This window comes from Camelus ferus, chromosome 25 (assembly GCF_009834535.1).
Source record: "Camelus ferus isolate YT-003-E chromosome 25, BCGSAC_Cfer_1.0, whole genome shotgun sequence".
NCBI lineage: Eukaryota > Metazoa > Chordata > Mammalia > Artiodactyla > Camelidae > Camelus > Camelus ferus.
Window position 1 is genome coordinate 35,190,945 of NC_045720.1, and position 19,274 is coordinate 35,210,218.

A 19,274-nucleotide genomic window follows, 5' to 3' on the forward strand; every position below is an offset into this window, starting at 1 on the left:
CCTAGAACAAGCAACACTAACCTATGGTGACAGAAGTCAGAACAGTAGTTTTGTGGGGAGGGATTAGCATGAGGGAGTTTTCTGCTGGAATAATAGAAAAGTTCTATCTCTTCATTGGGGTTGCAGCTGCCAAACCTCATACTACACATTTAAAATCTGTGCATTTTATTGAATGTAAATTATACCTCAGTTTTTTAAAAAAGCACCATCTATCTAGTGAATTCTAAAGTTAACTATATTCTACCACTGAAAGCATCTACTGAATTTTACTATTAATTAAAAACCAACACAGGTCATTCAGAAAGCAGATATGAAGCTTTAATTCACTGTGGGCATTTCTCTGACCATTTTCTGTATTATATATAAACTCTTCACATTTCTTCACAGAGATATATCTTTTATAAGACAGTTTTTTCCCAAGTACTGTGCACCATACCACCACTGCATTCAACTAGTTAAGGGCAGAGTATGATACCATGAGCCACTGACTAAATACAGAGGTTGATACATATGTTAGAAAGTTTAAATTGAAAAAGTTTAAGAAAGGCTAAATACCAGGAAAGTCTACATGTATTCTTTAATTCTAGATATCACATCACAGTGACAACCAATTACAATAAAATCACAATTTCTTTTAGATGATAGTACATTCAGATTTCTAGCATCCATTTTTTTTTTCCATTTCTACACTGCATTTTTATTTCTATAGAGTAGACAGGCTTTCGGACTGCAGACAAAGTGTAATAATATGAATTACTATCTTGATCATGACCACAGGAAACCAAGTTTATATATATATAGTGTATATATAGAGACAAGACTTTTATTAAATATATAATAATACAGAACTCTATAGTGGTGGTGTTCAAGAGAAATTCAAATAATAGCCTGAAAATGAGTTCTAACTGTTATTGCATTCTAATATATTTCATTAAAAGATGAAGTCTCTGTCAAAACATTTATAAATAAATATATAGTGCTTTTCCCCCCTCCAAAATACTGCCTAGGAGAAAAGTTCCAAGCTGACTCAAGGGGGAAAAAACAGACCTCAGAAAACAAACATTATGTGATCTTCTGAGCTGCAATCTTCCTGAGTCTGTTTTCAACTGCAACAAATTTTGCAGCCAATTCTATATTGCTTCAGTGCCCACGTTCCAGAGGGAGTCCTTGAATACCTAGTTCATATTCCACGGAAATCTGAAAGGACTCCTAGACATCCCTCAACTAATTACACAAGGGAAAACTGATCATGTTTTGTATTAAATATCTATGAAAATCAAACATAGTCATAGCCATGCTTTAACAGTAATGCTAGAACTAACTAATGAAAATATATGCACAGCTGTACATTAAACACAGGAACAAAATGCCATTTGATGCATATCAAATAAGCTTCCAAAAAGCCAATTTGAATATGTTTATTTTCATTTACTTTGATACAGCACTGGAAGGGACTGCATATAATTACAGAGACTGCTGCAAACAACACTTGATGCCACTAAGTGTTCTATTAAGCATCAGGCATGCACAACAGTTACCTCTTAAAATTTCTCATGAATATATCTTAACATTCCTATTTATAAGCTACAGTATGTTTGAAGCATTTAGTAACTTTTAAGCCAATTATTTTAACTGACCTATGTCTAAGTGGAGAAAAACAAAAACTTCCTCCCCATCTCAACACCCGCAGGTAAGACTTTATTCCCCAAAATTCTGGATTTGAATTTTTTCATATATGTCATCTTTACAATTCCAAAGTGATGAAAATTCTTATCACTACTAAATTAGAAGTATGACTTGTCAGCAGCAGTCTACCCACCACACACTCACAGCATGCCAAGCTTTGGGGATTACACAGTAAGAGCGACGTGCTGGTGGCTACAGATGACAGTAACTGAACATATCAGTCTCTTCTCTTTTTTCTGGATCTTTTTATTTCAAACTAAGTTAAGCCTTTCATTAATACAGACTAAAAAAGTTCTTTTTTATTTAACATCAATATGAGTAAATAAAACTAAAAACCTTTATTGTCTTCAAGTGTGTGGCAAACAGAAAATGTTTCAATTACATTAGGTAATCGGGGGCTGGGGAAGAGAGTAGTTTGTTTTTTCATTCAAGAAGCATTCCAGTCAAATAATCACAAACACAAATTCAGATTGCTTGGTTCTCGGTTGTTTATGGCTTAAAGTACTGGATTTGAAAACTACTCCAGGTAAAAATAAATTTATATGAATAATGCATAGATTGTATATCTAGGAAATCATGCAATAAATAAATGTCCTCACACACTGGAATCTTGGTGATGAAAGGGGTCTGCAGGTGTGAACAGTAATTTTTTTTTCCTTTTACCAGCAGAGTACACCCAGCAAGATCCTTGCTTTTGGCCTGTTCAAGCTCCTATCTGCCAGGTCATCCTGATTTGCTCAGACTGATAAAAGATGTCACAAGACAACTGCAATAAGGGACTGACAGGCCCCAAGTGCAGGTGTGCGGGTGCCATGAGGTCCGGGCTAGGCAGGGCGAGACTCCTGATCCTACCGCCCTGCTGCAAAGGCAATGTGGAGGACCCGACCGACCAGAGTGCCAAATGGGGAAATGCTTACAATGACCCACTGGAAGTGTTTATTACGTTCACTAGTATCTTTTAAAAATCTCTCTGCCCTTTAAATCTATTTGAGTTAAGACCTGCCAGGGTAAGACGCACTCACTACTCCTGGTTTTGGCAGGCCCCTACGACGTGCGAGTTGAACTGCACTACGATGATTGTAATGTCGTCTCTGTACATCCGAGCGAGCTCTTCAGGAAGACTGAGCATTTTGGAGAGGCGCTCGTGATCGACAGCCCCAAACTCGTTATTGCCCACAGCATGGCGGATAAGATGGGTGGCGGCATTCTGGTCCTCAAACACCGATGACATCTTGGCTCTCCTTTCTGTTAAAAGGCCATGCATCTGTCCCAGGGTCACCTTGTAGCCACCGACAGCTATGGGCTGCTGGTGATGCATGCCCGTCAGGTGCTCGCCCACAATCCTAACCACGTCCTGCCGGTGCATCGTCTCCCACAACCCATCGGTAGCCAGTACCAGAAACTTATCCTGTGGCCTTAATCGGTGGTAAGTTACCTCGGGCTCAGCAGTGAGATAAGGAGGTGTGTAATAATTAGGGGGGATGAATTTGGTGTACTCATTGTCATTCAGCTGGTCTGGACCAGACTCTATCACCCTCTTTTGAAGGTCAATGCTCCATTTGAACTTTACGTCTCCAAAAGCCCTGAACGGCATGAGCAAGCCCAGCAGCCGGTCCTGCTTCACCACACTCTTGGCCTCATTCTTCGGGTGCTCCAATTTCAGCCGTTCCACTTCTCGTTCATTCTGAGCATTGTGGTCGTTAGACAGAGTGACTGCTGACCAAGAGCCGTCCTCTTCCTGCACACCCAGCATGGCTCTGCTGTCACCAGTATTGGCCACATGAAGGTCAACACCATCCACGTGGGCCACACACGCTGTGGCCCCAGAAAACGCCACTCGAAGCACCAGGTAGTTGAGGAAAGAGTTGGGGTCACCGACTTGAGCCTCCAGGGAGATGTCATTGTCGAGCCTCTTGAAAGCATTAATCAAAGCCTCCTTAACGTCAATATCCGTCGACTCCCCAGTGTTGAGGTCTATAAGCTCTTGCCAGTAAGTCCTCAGGCTGTTGAAGTATAATTTGGACGCCTCCTTACTGAAGTAGTCGTTGGGGTGCTTGTGCCACTGGAGAATGGGGAGCAGCGCTCGACCGCTCTCCACCGCGTTTTCAATCTCTAGCAGAGTCTCGTGGGGTAACAAAGAGACAGCGATGTAATAGAAGAGTCTTTCACTGACCGCCTGGGAGCAAGCACAGCCTGCGTGGCCGTCAAAAACCCCCAGGAGCATCCCTCTGGTCTGCAGGCAGGTGGCTGCGCTTCTCCGGTCCTCGATGGGTGCGTTTGCAGGCAGCTGATTGCTGTCAAAACCAAGGACAGAACTGACATTTTTGCCGTCAAATTCTGGCACTTTGAAGCTGTATTCATTAGCTTTCAGGATGCTGTTGACTTGCGGAGGGGTGAGGTAAAATTTCTGCGGTGTGGAAGCGTACCTCCTCCCTTGGGTGTACTGCCACCAGCTGTCCTTCGGCCTGTAAAAGGTAGCATACGCCGGATGGGGCGTGTATCTCAGGTGACTCTGAGGAATGTAAGGGGGTGAGCAGCAGAGATGTTTGTGGTGGCAGTAGCATGCAGTGCCATAGATTCTGCTCAGTTCACAGTTTCGGATCAGAGGGAAAAACAGTTGGGTTGGTGCTGGCATGGCATCGGAGAACAGCGGCAGGCTGGAACTTCTGACTGGGATTCCTAGACAGCAAATTACACAGGTACACACAAAGAAAGAAGTTTACCTTTAGATTATTCCATCTATTTTTGCTTTCTTAAGAAATATTTAGCAGGTGAGCCTACACGCTCCCTGGGCTAGGAGGCACTACATTTCACACGTGTATCATGTACTAGTTCCATAGGGTATATTCCGCTAAGCACACCTCCCAATCACTTACGGAGCCAGGACTGAACTGCGAGGCTAGCTTTCCTTTCTCTTCTCTTCGTATTTCTCTGTGCAGCACAAAATGTGCAGAATGTACAATAGATTTGGCTGGGGAGAGCGGGGGAGATGAAGGTTACATAACATTATGCAGTGGCAGCCTACCTAGCCAATCGCCCTTCTCCCCATCCTTCACGAAGGCTGCGGGTCCCCCACAGTGCACAGGGACTCCTCCTACTTATGAGGATCCTGTTTCTAGACCTGTTGACCAATGTCAGCATCCGATTACACACCAAAAACATGTTAGGATGCAGTCCCAACCTGCCTGTAGTCATGAATTACTTCTAAATTATGTACATATTCTACTATATTAATATAACAACCACTGCAACATATGTAAGAAAGCTTTCACATAATGAATAAAAATAGAAGTTCTAATGCGTCCACCCTGCATCCCAGCAGATGGTCTCGCAAACAATGCCTCTCCAGACCACCGTGCCAATGTGGTAAGTTTACGGACACGGGTCTGCCACCAATTCACCGCATAATCCTGGAAAAGCAGGCTCACCTCTTTGAGCTTCACTTTCCTAAGCTGTGAATGAACACATGCTACCTGAGGCTGCTTCTAAGACTCTGTGCCTTTATAAAAGCTGTGTGTTGAAGTGAGACTTTGAAATCAAATGCAGATTTTATTTATTCATTAATTTTACTGTGCCCTCTGCAATAAAAAAAAAAAAAGATTAAGTATTCCAGTAGCTTTAAAACTTTGTTAGTAATGTAAATGGTCTCAGTTCTGGAATTTAATTTACTGCTAGCATTTTCTTCTGCTTATCAGCCATAAGAGAAAGCTACAGAAATATGACTTTTGACTATTATGAATCCCCAGAATTCACCCGTAGAAAAATATTTTCTCTTACATTAAAGAAAAAAAGGTATCTATTTGCCCTTGGAAATTAACAAATAGTGAAATAGTAGTCTAATAGTCTAAGGCTTAGATAAAAAAGGTACAGTATTATAATCATGACTATATTGAAATCATATCACTTACTATGTGACACTGAAAATATTTTGCTGGGCTTTTATGTAGAAAATTTAATGAATGTATAATTAATTCAGGTAATTTATACAAGAAAAAAAATCTCTTCTTCCTCATTATTGAGGAAATCTTCTCTGAGTTCTTGCAGTATTGCCCCAAAGTATTAATTTGGCCTATAAATAAACAGGCTTTAGAAATATTTTAAATAAGGAAACAAATGCAATAAACAAAAAGGAGTAAGAAAGATAAAACCATTGAGTCTTAATATCAACTATTCCTTCCTAAGGTTGAACACATTAAGCAAAAATTACAAATACAGACAGTGTTAGCTCTGTATTACACTGTTTTCACGTACCCTCTCTTGAAGAACAGTTTGAAAAGTGGTAAGTGGGATGTGAGGAGGGGAGCAGAGAAAGCACTGGGTAATGACTGATTCTTGTTTGCTTCTGTAATAAGCACTACATAAGCCAGTCATATAGAACCCCTTCTGCAAATGACAGAATACCATTATTTTAGCTGCGCAATTTAAGGGATTTGCTTACAAAATTGAAGACAAGATTAGGCAACAGAAGGTAATGATTAGAATTTTGAAAATAAGACCAATAACTAAGCGTTCTGAAATGCAATAATGAGACATAGAAATTCCAGAATATCAAGACCAACCACTTAAATAACAGCACTTCAAACTGAATACCTGAAAGTCATCCAAAGGTTAAGTGTACATGATTAAGCCAGGAGATGTGCTCAAATGCTGGGCCACATGACACTGGCTTCCAGACATAAAACACCTCTCTTGCCAGGTCTGTATGCAGAAAGCACATTAACTCATTTCATGCTTTGTATAAAGATTATTTCTATTACTAAAAATGTAAACAGATACTAATCTTAATAAGAGAAATTTTTTCCGTAACTTTATATAAGTTTGCATTTATGCTCAACTTAAAACTTAATCTTAGAGGGAAAAAAAACACGTGTTACTGCATGGATTGTAAATTGAATCAAAGTACAGCAAGCCCACGCGTGCATGTGTTTGGAGAGGGGTCTGACAGACATGCATAACAGGATTTGGCTATATGACATCTGATCAAGGAATAAGAAATCCATGAAACCGACATCTTCCTTAAATTCCTTTGTTTTGATGATTCTTCTGCTTTCGTAATTGACAGGAAAATGAATGAATTACTGTGGCAAAATAATCGATTCAGGCAGCTGCTGCTTTGAATAATATGGAAATGGAAATTCAACAGCAAGTACTCAAATAAATAATATACATTTTTCCTTGAGGGATAAATTCTCTACACTGAAAACAAAAAGCAGAGAATGAATTTTATCAACTCTATCTTTCAGTTACTCAGGGGCTTAGCACACGGACTGAGATGCCTCAACTCCCAAACACGCCTTCAGAAGACAAATTCTTAGGGAAGTTACCTACTCTGTAGTTAATGAACATTTTGTCACCACCAGTACAAGTGACATACTCTCTCCATCAGATCAGTTACTCTTAGAAGTTAAAGTACTTTCAAATGCTTTCATAAACCATAAGTGAGCATTCAAAAACTCCGAGTTTCTTTCTAAATATCCTGAATATCCAACAACAAAACCCCATGAAATCAAAATTGTTGTTAACAGTTGTTGACAAACTGTTGTCAACTGTTGTTGACAAACTTGCTAAATGAACGGAGGCTCTTGATTAGGCAGTAAGAATGAAAGCACGGTACAGCTGCGGTAAACTGGAGCGGTGTCAAATTTTCAAGGTATTTCCGACCACAATTTCACTAAGAAGTTCCTATCCCGAGATGCAGACTTAGCCACCTTATATGCAGCATCTGGTCTTAGGCAGATTTTGCCAATGACTAATAAGGAAAGATGAGCTGCACCCAGAAACAGGAAAAGAGACCCATCCACTCTTATTGATGTGCTCAGCAGAGCCGGTGCCAAGAAATGATTCCAGTTCATCAATAAACTCAAGAACAAATTAATTAGAGAACGCTATTACCACACCAATAACAGAGCTCTAGCTTTGCAGCGCTTTTGTTGTGAATGGGAAAAAAAATTCTATACTAATCACTAAATGTGTCAGAACCCCAGTTTATGTAATCCGATTGCATTAAACACCCTTCAAAAAGACTGCGATTTTTCAGCATTTGGGGGCAAGGTCTAGCCATTTCACAGCTTTGGCTATTTCTACACGAATGAAGAAACCAGTTGCCTTCGGAAGACACGAAGCCCCAAGACAGCACTTGTTTGATTAGCTTCCTTTGTCCCTACCTGAAAATTGCACTCACTAAGGCATCAAAGCTATCCCGGTCCAGGACGCTTTCGTCCCGCTTTTGTATCTACCTCACCTCTTAATTCCACACCGACCCACGTTTAAAACCATGCACACAACAAAATCAGTCACCATCCTTCCTGGGTACCCAACGCAGGTAGTTAAGTGAATACCTACCAATTCGTCTGGGCCCGGGACACACACACATTCTCCTGTCATCACAACACGGAGCCGACAACATCCACAACCCGCGCGGGCAGCAGCAGCGACAGCAGCACCGGCCCATTGAAAGCAAGGAAGAGATGCTCATTAGAGGAGGCGGCGGCGGAGGGGGAGGAGAGAGCGGAGGAGGGGCGAGGTCTCGCTCCGGCCCGGTGAATGGGGCTAGGAGGGGGAAGAGGATGGAGGAGGGAGAAAGGGGTGGGGAGAAGAAGGAAACCAAACAAACAAACCCACCCCGCGGGAGAGACAGAGCCACAGCCCGAGGCGGCGGGGGCCCAGACACCGGCAGAGGCGCGCCCCGCGGCCGCCCAGTCCATCCAGCCCCGGCGAGGAGCCCACGGGCGCGCGGCATCCTCCGCCCGCCCACGCCGCGCCGGCTTCAGTCCTAGAAACCCGGGGTCAGCCGGCGGCGGCTGCCCGTGGGGTCACCCGGGACCCCAGGGTGTGTAAAGAGAGCTCCTCTGGCAGAGACGCCGCGCCACCTGCGCCGCACCTCCCTGGGTCCCCACGGCGCCCCCGGCGCTGACAGCGGGCGCGGCGGGCCCGCCCCCCGCCGCGAGCCCGCGGGGGCCCCCAGCGCCTCCACGCCCGACTCCCCCGTCGCTCCGCGGCTCTCGTCCCTCCGCACGCTCGCGGCCGCCGCGCCCCACGCGCGCCGGGCGCCCCCCTCACAACTTTCGGCGAGCGGAGGAGGATTCCGGACAGAGCGGCTCGGGGCCGGGAGCAGGGAATACGAACCGGGCACGGCAGGGGAGCAGCGGCTTGTTCCCGACGAGGAGGCGGCCGCGGCGGCGGCACCTCCCGGCGCTCGGTCCACGCAGCCTGGCTCAGCTACCCGGAGCGCGGCCCCTCGCCCCAGGCCGGCCCACTCCGCGCCCCTGCCCCGCCGGGCCGCCACCCTGCCCCGCCCCGCCCGCACGTTCCGGCCGGAGCGCTTCCCGCCTCCCGATTGGCTGCGCAGTGACGAGTGGGCGGGGAAGAGGAGAGCGGGCCGCAGCCAGGGGCGTGAGGGCGGAAGAGCGGCGCGCTCCCCTCCAGCTTTGTGACGTCATGGGGGTCAGATGATCCCTTCCATTCGGCGCAAGCTGCCCATTGGTTCCGCGGGCCCGCCTCACGTGACCGCGCCCTCGCCCGGTAGCGGGGTGGAGGGTGGGGCTGCGCGGCGGCGATGCGGTTGGCCGTGGACCCAGAGGGAGGAAGCGTCCGGGCCGGCCCCAGCATCCCCACGTGAGCGGGGCCCCGCGGCCCCGCCGCTCCCTGCCGGGCGTGCTTCCGAGAATCCCTGGCACCGCGGCTGGGGAGCCGCCGAGCGCATGGCCAGCCTTAGAGGCCGAGCCAACCCCGCGCCTTGCGGGTGGGCCCAGGCTTCGTAGAATTAAGCTGCGGGGCGACTCCCTGTCCAACGGGAAACCAAATTCCATCCAGTCGCCCCAGCCTGAAATAATAAGGCACCATAACCGGAGGGTAACTTTGGCCTCATTCATTTGATACTTTGCAGATTTTAGGAGCGTTAACTTGGACAATGTTTTCTGTCATTTTCTGGACACCTCTCAGGGCCCAGGGAGAGGAAGCTAGTCTAAACATCAGCGAGAGGAAGTTGTGATGAAGGAATTCTTTGCCCTGTAGAGTAGGTGTGTGCTCACGTTTTCTCAAGGGCTTTGAAATCAGTATTGACTCATTTACCCTGAATGGTTACAAGGAAAAGGGTGGAACGCAGTCTGCAGAAGTGGGACGAGTCCTGGACTCGGTGTCAGGACCTTCATCCAAGTCATTTCCTCTCCATGAGACTCAAGTTTCCGCTTCTGTAAGATGAGGCTGGACTTGGGGTGGCATTGGCCTTCTGTGGTTAAAAGGAAGATTATCTCAAGGGCTCCTTCATTTGCTTCCATCCACACATAATTCCTTCTTTATGGGAGCTGAGTCGCTGGTAGTAGTTTCTAAAAGCTTCATTGGAGATAATATCACATAGATCATGCGCTTATCCTGCCTTCTGTTAAGCAGTTTACTTTGATTTATTAAGCATATTTGCTTACTAACCAGTAAAGGTCACAGAGTGAGTGGGCTGGATGTAAAAACTGTCATTGGAGAGTTAACAGTATTGGAGAGTTATTAATTTGCATTATCTGATTTTTGTGTAATGGAAAATTTTTATTGACACAAAAAAGTGCCAGAAACTGGTTCTTTATAACTCCTGGATCTTTCCAGCTGCCTCCTCAATTCTCTGAATAAATTAGAGAGCCTTTTTGCCCAGTCCCAGGTTGCCCATGGAATTCTTGTGGCTATTTTATGTGGCCTTCATCCCATTTTACAGGGTCCATCTGCCTCACTTCAACCCTCCTTTCTACTTCTCAAATGAGCTTCCCATAAATTTGTAAGTATTCTTCATTGTCCTTTTTTTTTTTTTTTTTGAGTATCTGATTTATGTATCTGGTTTTCTCATCTCAGAGGCAGAATAAAGGTGATATAGTAAAGTGAGTTCGAGCACGGCTGGAGAGCCAGGCTGCCTGGGCTCCAGTCCCAGCTCTGCAGCTTACTGTATGGTGTTGGGAACCTCTACCTGGCTCAGCTCTCTCATAGGTAAGACAGGAGTAAAAATAGAGAAATTTTAAACTCATGGGGTTGTATTGAGTGAGTTGATATAAATATATATCATGCTAAGAAAAAGTATTAGCTGTCTTTAATGTTATAGATATGTCCAGCTCAGTGTGTGTTAATTAAGGGCTCCCAGAGGGTAGGAGACTCAGACCCTCAAGTGCAACGTGTACTACACTAGACACTAATAAGTTATTAATAGACTGGAGTTTTAGAACCTCAGGATATCAGGTTAAAGTAATTTACATAAGTGTCACTACCTCTTAGCCCCTGCTTTGCAGGCATGGATACCAGTTAATTGAAGGAAAGTGGATTTTTAATTTGAGAGTTTCTGCCTGAGGACTCAGAAATGAAGTTTACACTAGGTCTGTCTGTTGTCTATAAACTTTTTTCCTCATGATTGTGAAAACAGAATAATGAGACCCCGGAGTATTTACATTCCTATCAATGACCTCTTCAAGTCACCTTGGTAGTGTACACCCTCATTCCACCGCAACACTGCCATTATTCAGAGCACTTTTTAAATGATCTTTGCACATTGTTTTTGGATCTGCACAGGAAGCGCCAGCTTATTTTACTAGAACCGGCACCTTGGTTTTTATACCAAAGTAGTATTGATTCCCCCATGTTATTATGCTTAGTTCTGAACAACCTATTTCTGAAAATAACACCCACTCTCAAAAACCTGGTATTTGCCACCACTAAATATAGTCGAAAGAATTTGTCATAATTATTGAAGGCTATGCCAGGATATTTCTGGAATCAGAATAAAGGTTCCCCGAAGTAATGGCTTTGAAATAAACTCACTTAAAGATGTAAGTTTTGTTCTCTAGCTGCAAAGTTGTGTGATGCAGTGATATGTATGTTCTAAATAAAGTCACAGTTCTTCTGCAGAGGAACCAACTGTTTGTACCATCTGGGTAAGGCCGGGGCAGGTCCTTGGGTTTGCTGCTCTGACCTCGCAGACCGTTTTAGCCACCAGAACACCTGTTGACACTTTGACATTGGAAGGTGTAGAAAAAGAGCACTGAAACAGCCCAGGATTTTTGTAGAGAAGGGCAGGCAAGGAGAGACGAAGTGGCTTCTAAAATAGTATGGCACAGAGAACACACTGAGCAGGAATATCTATTTTGTCTACACACTGCTTTCTGTGATACCAAAAATGCAAAGACTGTTCCTGAATGAGACCCTTAACACTTAGTCATCTTCTTGCCCGAGAATAAACTGGGAAATAAGCAAGTGCTTAACCAGGTTGGCCCGGTATTCTTGTGGGTGGATGATAAGACCCTTGAGGGTATTGAGGTTAACTATGACGACATGGAGGTGGTCCAGTGGAGTCTCAGTGGTGCCAGCCAGGAAGCTTAAAATAGACCTGCATGTGGGTCTGAGATGCTGTCAGCCTGATGGCTAGTGAGCGGCCAGGGCCTTTGCCAAAATCAGCGATTAGGGGGAGGAGAGGCTGCTGGACACTCATCTTTAGCTCCTGCCTCCCTCCAGGTCTTGGATAGGAAATCAGCAAATAATTACTAAGTACATAAGCAATAGGTACCTTTTTATTACTGTCCTGGGGTTGAGAGTTGCTTTTCTGAAATTAAGTTATTTGGAGTTATTGGAACACTGAGATCAGCAAATCATCTACAAGAAAGAAACAAAACCTGTCCTGTGGCTCATTTCTTGTGGGCCGAAGGCTGTTATGGGTGTGGTCACCTCTGTCTCATCTGATATTTTAAAAGTAGTCTGTTCTCATCAGAATTCATGAGGCAGTAGTATGAGGAATATACTGTAGCTATATACATGTATATATATATATATATATATATATATATATATATATATATATATATATATACATGTAGAATATACATATGTATGCATGTATATACATGTAGCTTCATTCCCTTGCAAAATTAGGGACAAAAGTCTCCTGGAGAATAGGCAGGAAGTTTCTGTGCCTTAATTTAATGTGACAAAGAATATGAAAAGTAGGTATCTGGGATTGCTTTATTAGAGGTTCAGGAGCTTTTAGTAAGAAGACTGCAGGTCTGTAGACCTGAGGCAGGCATGTATTTCGAAAATCACTCTTAATGGGGGTATCTTCAAATATTAAGGATGCTGTGCATGGGGGGAGGGGCATTACTGTGTAGCCGTCAGACCGTCAGGCAGGATTACTTCGTCATACAGCGTAATTCTGTGGATGATTCTCCAGTATGCAGAGGTAAAAGGTGAAGGAAGGGTTTCAGGGGAACTGAGACATCGGGGTGGGTCTACACTTAACACTAGGTGCCAGGTCCTGGGTGCCCTGACCAGGTCATGCCAATCTGCAAATTTTCGCCGAACCCCCCACACTATGAACTCAAAAATATAGCTACTGACTTGCACGCACTTCTTAAAAATGTATAATTCCTTGCTTCCCTGTACACCTTAACTATTAGAGTATAAGCTTTTCGAGGGCAGGGACCATGTCTCATGCGCCAGTATAAACCCACAGCTTGGCATATAGTGAGAACTTACCGGTAGTGAGTGCTTGTTTTACACTGACCCCCGTTCTAAATGCGTCGTCTCATTCTATCCTCATCACACTCATAGGAGGTAGGTGAGATCATCATATCATTTCACAGGAGTGGAAACTGAGTCTCACTGGGGGTGATTTGCCCCAGGCTTACATAAGTAAGAAATAGTAGAACCACCTACCTCAGAGCCTGCATTCTGAGGCACTATGTTATAGTGACCACTACGCACAGTAGGTGCTCAATAATGAATGGCCTCATTTCAAATATAAAGACAAAAGTGGCTTGTTACAACAGGTGAATGCATTGAGATAAAGAACTACAGAAAGTTTCCCGATTTCTTGGTGGTTTCCAAGACAAACTTTATCCTTAAAATTATAGAATTTCCACCCATGTTTATTGTGTCTGTAACCCACAATAAATTTCACACCACCAACTGGATCACCACTGAATGGCCACTCTCTTGTCAGAGAGCTGCAGGGTTTGGTTATGGTTTTTCAGGAAAACCAGTTGTGATTGTAAAAACATATTCTCCTTAGAAACTAAACATTATAAATATTTGTAGATGAATATCCCTAATGTACTCAGTTCACATCCTGGTGATAAACTATGGTTGATGATATGATACGAAGTGAACAGTTTAATCTGTTGGAAGCTCTGTGATCTGCTTAAAATGTTACTTTTATTTTTAAGCAGTATCAACTGGAGAGAGAGAAGTTCAAGGAGAGAAAGCAGACAGGAAGAGCAGTGTTAATGAGAGCTATTGAATCATCTCATTTCTGCTGGGAACAACGGGTTTGGGAAGTCTCATCAGAACGTTCAGAGAGTTGCTCAGGTACAATATCTGGGTTGCAATTTTACCCTTTCTTAAGGCATCATGGCTTTGCAAAACGAGTCTAAATTGAAGGCAGAGAGACCTGAGTTCAAATCCTAGCTCTGTGTCTTACTAGCTGCAATCTTCCCAGATTTATCCAGTCGCTCTGACACTTAAAATCTATTGTGAGGATTAATGGAAATCTAAACGAACATGCCAAATGCCATTGGCTGCAAATAGCACCACGTGGTTCCCTCTTGCTGCTGTAACAATCCACCACAAATGCAGTGGCTTAAAACACACGTCTCTTACAGTTCTGGAGGTCAGAATTCTAAAATGGGTCTCAGTTGGCTAAAATCAAGCTGTCAGCAGAGCTGCGTCCCCTTCTGGAGGCTTTAGGGGAGAATCTGTTTTCATGCCTCATCCAGCGCTGAGAAGCCATTGCGGTTCCCTGACTCCTGACATCTTTCTCCAGCTTCAAAGGGAGCAGAGTAATAGCTTCAGATTACTCTCTGTCACTGTGATCTCTTCTGCTTTCTTTTCTAAAGGACCCTTGTGATTACATGAGGCCCTCCTCGATAATGCAGGATAATCTCTTTATTTTAAAATCAGCTCATTAGCAACAGTAAGTCCATCTGTAACCTTAATTCCCCCTTGCTGTGTTAGCATAGCGTATACGCAGATTCTGGGGATTGCAGTGTGGACACCTTTTGGGGAGGGTGGTTCTGCGTCACCACAGTGCTTGTTCATTCATTCATATGCTTATCAAAGGTAAATATGAATAATAAAAGTACCTTTACCACCATCTCCCACGCCAAGAAACCTTCTCTTTTAGATAGAGAGCTTAGATTTATACATTAAAAAAAATTAACTGACAATACAAAGTAGTACGAACAAGCCCCAATATGAGCCATTCAAGAGGAGAGATCACTTAGGTATGTGAGAGAGTAAAAAAGAAATCACTGGAAATTTTGACTCTATAAGAAGTAATAAGGGTGCCCCCTTCCCTCTACAAAAGCTAAATGTGATTTTAGGTTGTATTAAGATAAGAGAAAAGGCGGTGATAGCTTCCCTCCACTTTACCTGGGTGAATCCCCAGCAAACTTGGAAAGGTATGAAAAATCTTCATTGGAGCCAGAGTGGGGCAGCCAGCAGGGTGAAGAGCCTGGACTCGGAACATATGAGACATTTAGGGATGTTTGTGATGTGGTCTTAAAATATTTAAATGACAGTCATAAGAATAGAAAGCTAGGTTTATCTTTGAAAACTCTGGAGTTTGAAAAAAACTAAAATAAATGTGTAGAAGTTAGATTGAAACTCAGCATGGTAACTTTCTGTGGTTGACAGCTTTCTGAAAATGGAAGGAGCTCCCTGAGTTTCCTGTCCCTGGAGATACTCAAACAGAATCTGGACAAGTGTCAAAGGATGTGCCCCCAAAGAACATTGTTCAGGTCTTGAACATTGTACTTACATTGTAGTCATTTGCATTCCAGTCTCCGTGTACAAACTGTGATGTCTTTCTGGGCTGAACCCATCATATCCATTTTTACTTGGCTTAGCAGGTAAATGACTTAGCTTCCCAATGACTGTTGGACTAGTGAAGAGAAGACACATGGATGAGGTTGAGTGTTGGACACAGTGACCTTTAGAGGCCTTCCAACTCTGAGATTCTCATTTCTCAGCTTGGATTTGAACTAGATCAAAGGGATGGAATTCGCTGCAAAAAGAGGGTGGTGGTGGTGTGTTCACGATTTCACAACACAGAAAGGCCCAGAAAGGAGAGGGGGCAAATCTGAGTGGAGGAGCTATGTTGGGTGAAGGACAGGAGCTGGGGCAGACATTTGTTTGGGTCTTGACTCTTGAAAATCTTTAATTTCAAGGATGTTGGACCTTCTCATCCTGCAGTCTGGACTCAGGTGGACTCAGGACTTGACTAAACTGTGAAGAGAAGAAGTGCTCTTACAGTCCCACGCATCTTGGCTCTGTTGGGAATGGCTGAGGGCTGGCTGTGGACTGAGATGTTCCCCCACATTCTTATGCTGAAGCCCTAACCCCCAATGTGATGCTATTAAGACGTGGGGCCTTTGGAAGGTGATTGGGTTTAGACAAGGTCATGAGGATAGGGCCTTCGTGATGGGAGTAGTTCCCTTATAAGAAGAGACACCAGCGAGCTCGCTGCCTCCCTCTCCCTCTGGCGTGTGAAGACGCATGGGGAAGAGAACAGAATCAGCCAGCACCTCACTCTAGGATTTCCCAGTCTCCAAATCATGAGAAATGTCTGTTGTTTAAGCCACCCAGTTTGTGGTATTTTGTTAAGGTGGCCTGAGCTGGCTAATGCAGGGCTGTTGCCTAACCATGGGGGTAAAGAGTTAACACTCAGAGCTAGGCAGTGGCAGCAACAATGGGAAGGTTGGATCAGACAGAAAGAACCACCACTGAAAACATTAAGACTTGATGGTGATGTAAATAAGAAAGGTTTGAAAGGGGAGGATGTCAAAGGAGCCCATATCTTTGTGCATGGGTTACCGTGAGGGTGGACATTTATGTCCATTGAGTTTCTTATTGTGATGGAAGGAATCTGAGAAACTATTTGGAAGACCCAGAATTTTCTACAACTGTTTCCATTAAGTCTGTGGCTGAAAATAGGCTCTTTTTAATATTGATGAGAATGGAAAGTCAAGAGTATCCATCTGTGAAGGGCAAACTGTTTTTGAGAGGTGAGCAGGAGTACTGGTAAGACTTTGCCCTCAGTGCTGGTGGCAGCGGCGGCCCTGTTGGGTGAGACCCCGTTATGGGCCTATGTGGATGAAACCCTCTGGGAGCCTCATCCCATTTCATTAAATTACCTGTGAGGTTGGAGGCCTCTGCTTGCTCCCCACCCAGGGGCTGCTTTAGGGCACGCCCAGGGAAAATTCTCATCCACGTTAGCCGAAGGATAATTACATGTCTCTGAAATAATTGGATCTTTTTTTAAAAACTTTTGGACTCACAACTGAATAAACACCTGACTTTGCATGTGGGAGGTCGGGGCTGGGGAGACGGGGGAGGCCGGAGGAGCTTTGCTAAGTTTCAGAGCCAGAATTGTGGTCCAATTATAGCATGCGTGTAACGTGTTATTTTTTAGCCTCTTTCCTGTTTCTTTTGTTTTCCCCACCCTTGTTTTTCTGTCCTCTCTCCTCTTTTAATTTATGCTGCCTTGTATTTTTTGTATCCCTGAAAGTACTCCTAAATTTTTTCTGAAGCAAAGGGCAATAAGTATAAATATATTTCTGTTTATATTGGTCCTTACTTTATAGGTGAGGATGCAGAGGCTCAGTTAATTTATCTAATTTATCTAGGATCATAATGGATGTATTATCTATTGCTGGGTGACAAATCACCTCCAAAATTAGCAGCTTAAAACAACACACATTTATTTTCTCACCTGGTTCCTGAGAGTCAGGGATGTGGGAGCAGCTTAGCTGGGTGGTTCTGGATCAGGGGCCGAAGAGGTTGCAGTCAAGCTGTCTGCTGGGGATGTAGCCGTCTGAAAGCTTGACGGGGCTGGAGACTTGCTTCCAGCTCACTCACGTGGCTGCTGGCAGAAAAGTTCAGTGTCTTGCCTTGCAGGCCTCTCTTTAGGGCTGCGCACAGCACAGGAGCTGGCTCTCCCTAGAGCGAGTGACCTGAGAGAGACACGGAGACACCGACACAGAAGCTGCATGTCTTTTATAACTTAATGTCAGAAGTGACGTGCAGCCATTTTTGTATCCTATTGGTCACACAAAGCAACTCTGGCAAAGTTTGGACGGGAGTCCTCAGGGTAGTCCTTTGTCTATATGATCCCTTTCTCCCCCTAGTTTTTCACTGGGGACAGAAGAAAGAGTGAGCCGTTGGATCTGTGTGTCTAAGCGGGTCAGTGGTGATAGAATTTTTAACATGCCGTGTTGTCAGTCTCCCTTGTTCGTCTCACCTACAGTAGCAAAGCTTTTCATCTATTTGCAAATGGATGCCTCTCAGGAGTTGAGCTATACACATAATTTTAGAGGAATGTATCATCTTTGAAGAGGGATTCAGGGAGGATGACAAAGATGATAAAAGAACTGAATAATATCAAAAGATGTGTAAGGAGAATACTCTAGAGAATCCCGTATCTGAACGCTGGGGCAGTGATCTTACAGGAACTTACCTGCCCTGAGTTCCTCCCAGGATACATTCTTTAAGAATGATCAAAGATTTACGTGGAAACTTGCAAGACAACGCTTGTAAATAACAGGCTCTGTCATCCTGTGTGTGGTGAAGAAAGAGGCTCTGAAGTCAGAGGACTCAGATTCTTGCTCACTCCTTACTACTGCCGAGTCACGACCTTGCTGAGCTTCAGTTTTCTCCTCTCTGCGATGGGAATAATAGTCTTACAGCATAGGGCTGTCATGAACAGAAGCAATGAATGTGTAATGAGCACAAACTACTACCATTCTTATATTTAAATGTTTATTACTGCTGTTTCCTTCTGGAGGGAGAGCCCGTCTCCTGGCCCTTCTCTCCTTCTCTACTTTGCACTGTCTTCCATCTCTGTGCCTGGAGGGTCCTGATTCAAGTGAACATGTGTACTGGTTGATTCTTTCGGCTTCCTTGAAACTAAAGTGTCTGCACATGCGCAACAATGAAGTAATGTTTATAGGGCAGATCCCTTATATTGGTTACCTGTCATATATTAAAGAAAATTAATCAAAATTTTATGTCACAATACTTCTGGACAAAATCACATAGAGAAAAAAATGCTAAGTATTGAAGCAAACTGGAAAAAAGCAAACACATTCTATTAACAACCTGCAATTCAATACCTTGTAGTAACTTATAGTGAAAAAGAATATGAAAATGAATATGTGTATGTATGACTGAAACAATATGCTGTACACCAGAAATTGACACAACATTGTGAACTGACTATACTTCAATAAAAAAAAAAAAAAGCTATCTGAAGGCTTCATTCTCTCCGTGACCTTTAGCAACTCAGCAATGGAAATACTAGAAGAAGATAAACACACCTGTGACGATGAAATGATGGAATATTGCATGTTCTTCCTCGTTCCTGCTTTGCAAAAAAAAGAGAGAGAGAGACATGGCCTCAAGGGATAGAATCATGCTTGACAGGGTCTGGCACACAGAGGTGTGCTGTCTGCCCTGGAATAACTAGCTAAACCTTTTACACACACTCCTGAGCAACGCATTTAGTAGTCAAGTTAACAAAGAGTGAAGGGGCCACAAGGTGACATCGCTTGCTTAGACGCGTTGAATTGACCTAACCT

At 44.0% G+C, this 19,274-nt stretch overlaps 1 protein-coding gene and 1 long non-coding RNA gene across 5 annotated transcripts; both read right to left on the minus strand.

The window, feature by feature from the left end:
* Positions 1–296: 296 nt before the first annotated feature.
* PDP1 (pyruvate dehyrogenase phosphatase catalytic subunit 1) lies at positions 297–8,995 on the minus strand. Of its 4 annotated transcripts, none has more exons than XM_032467628.1 (3): positions 8,812–8,948; positions 8,029–8,063; positions 297–4,365 (listed from the first exon to the last, which is right to left on the minus strand). In XM_032467628.1, exons 2-3 carry the CDS (start codon positions 8,057–8,059, stop codon positions 2,708–2,710), a joined length of 1,689 nt encoding a protein of 562 aa, XP_032323519.1. In that variant the 5' UTR covers positions 8,060–8,063; positions 8,812–8,948; the 3' UTR covers positions 297–2,707. The 4 variants fall into 4 exon arrangements, with proteins under 4 accessions (XP_032323519.1, XP_014420879.2, XP_032323520.1 ...); XM_014565393.2 differs by lacking the exon at positions 8,812–8,948 and adding an exon at positions 8,308–8,694; XM_032467629.1 differs by lacking the exon at positions 8,029–8,063 and having other exon boundaries at positions 8,812–8,995.
* A 608-nt stretch (positions 8,996–9,603) lies between these two features.
* Positions 9,604–17,549, minus strand: LOC116659743. Its single transcript, XR_004315078.1, has 4 exons — positions 17,411–17,549; positions 15,458–15,580; positions 15,070–15,151; positions 9,604–10,017 (listed from the first exon to the last, which is right to left on the minus strand). It is a non-coding gene; the product is annotated as an uncharacterized LOC116659743 (long non-coding RNA).
* Between the last annotated feature and the right edge of the window lie 1,725 nt (positions 17,550–19,274).

Bases quoted from the DNA above. Each gene is read 5' to 3' on its own strand.
- PDP1 (XM_014565393.2), bottom strand. From the start codon at position 8,390: ATGGACTGGGCGGCCGCGGGGCGCGCCTCTGCCGGTGTCTGGGCCCCC. The intron at 8,064-8,307 runs GTGGGTTTGTTT...TTGTGATGACAG, and splicing joins GGCTCTGTCTCTCCCGCGGG to GAGAATGTGTGTGTGTCCCG. The intron at 4,366-8,028 runs GTAGGTATTCAC...TTTGCTGTCTAG, and splicing joins TCCCGGGCCCAGACGAATTG to GAATCCCAGTCAGAAGTTCC.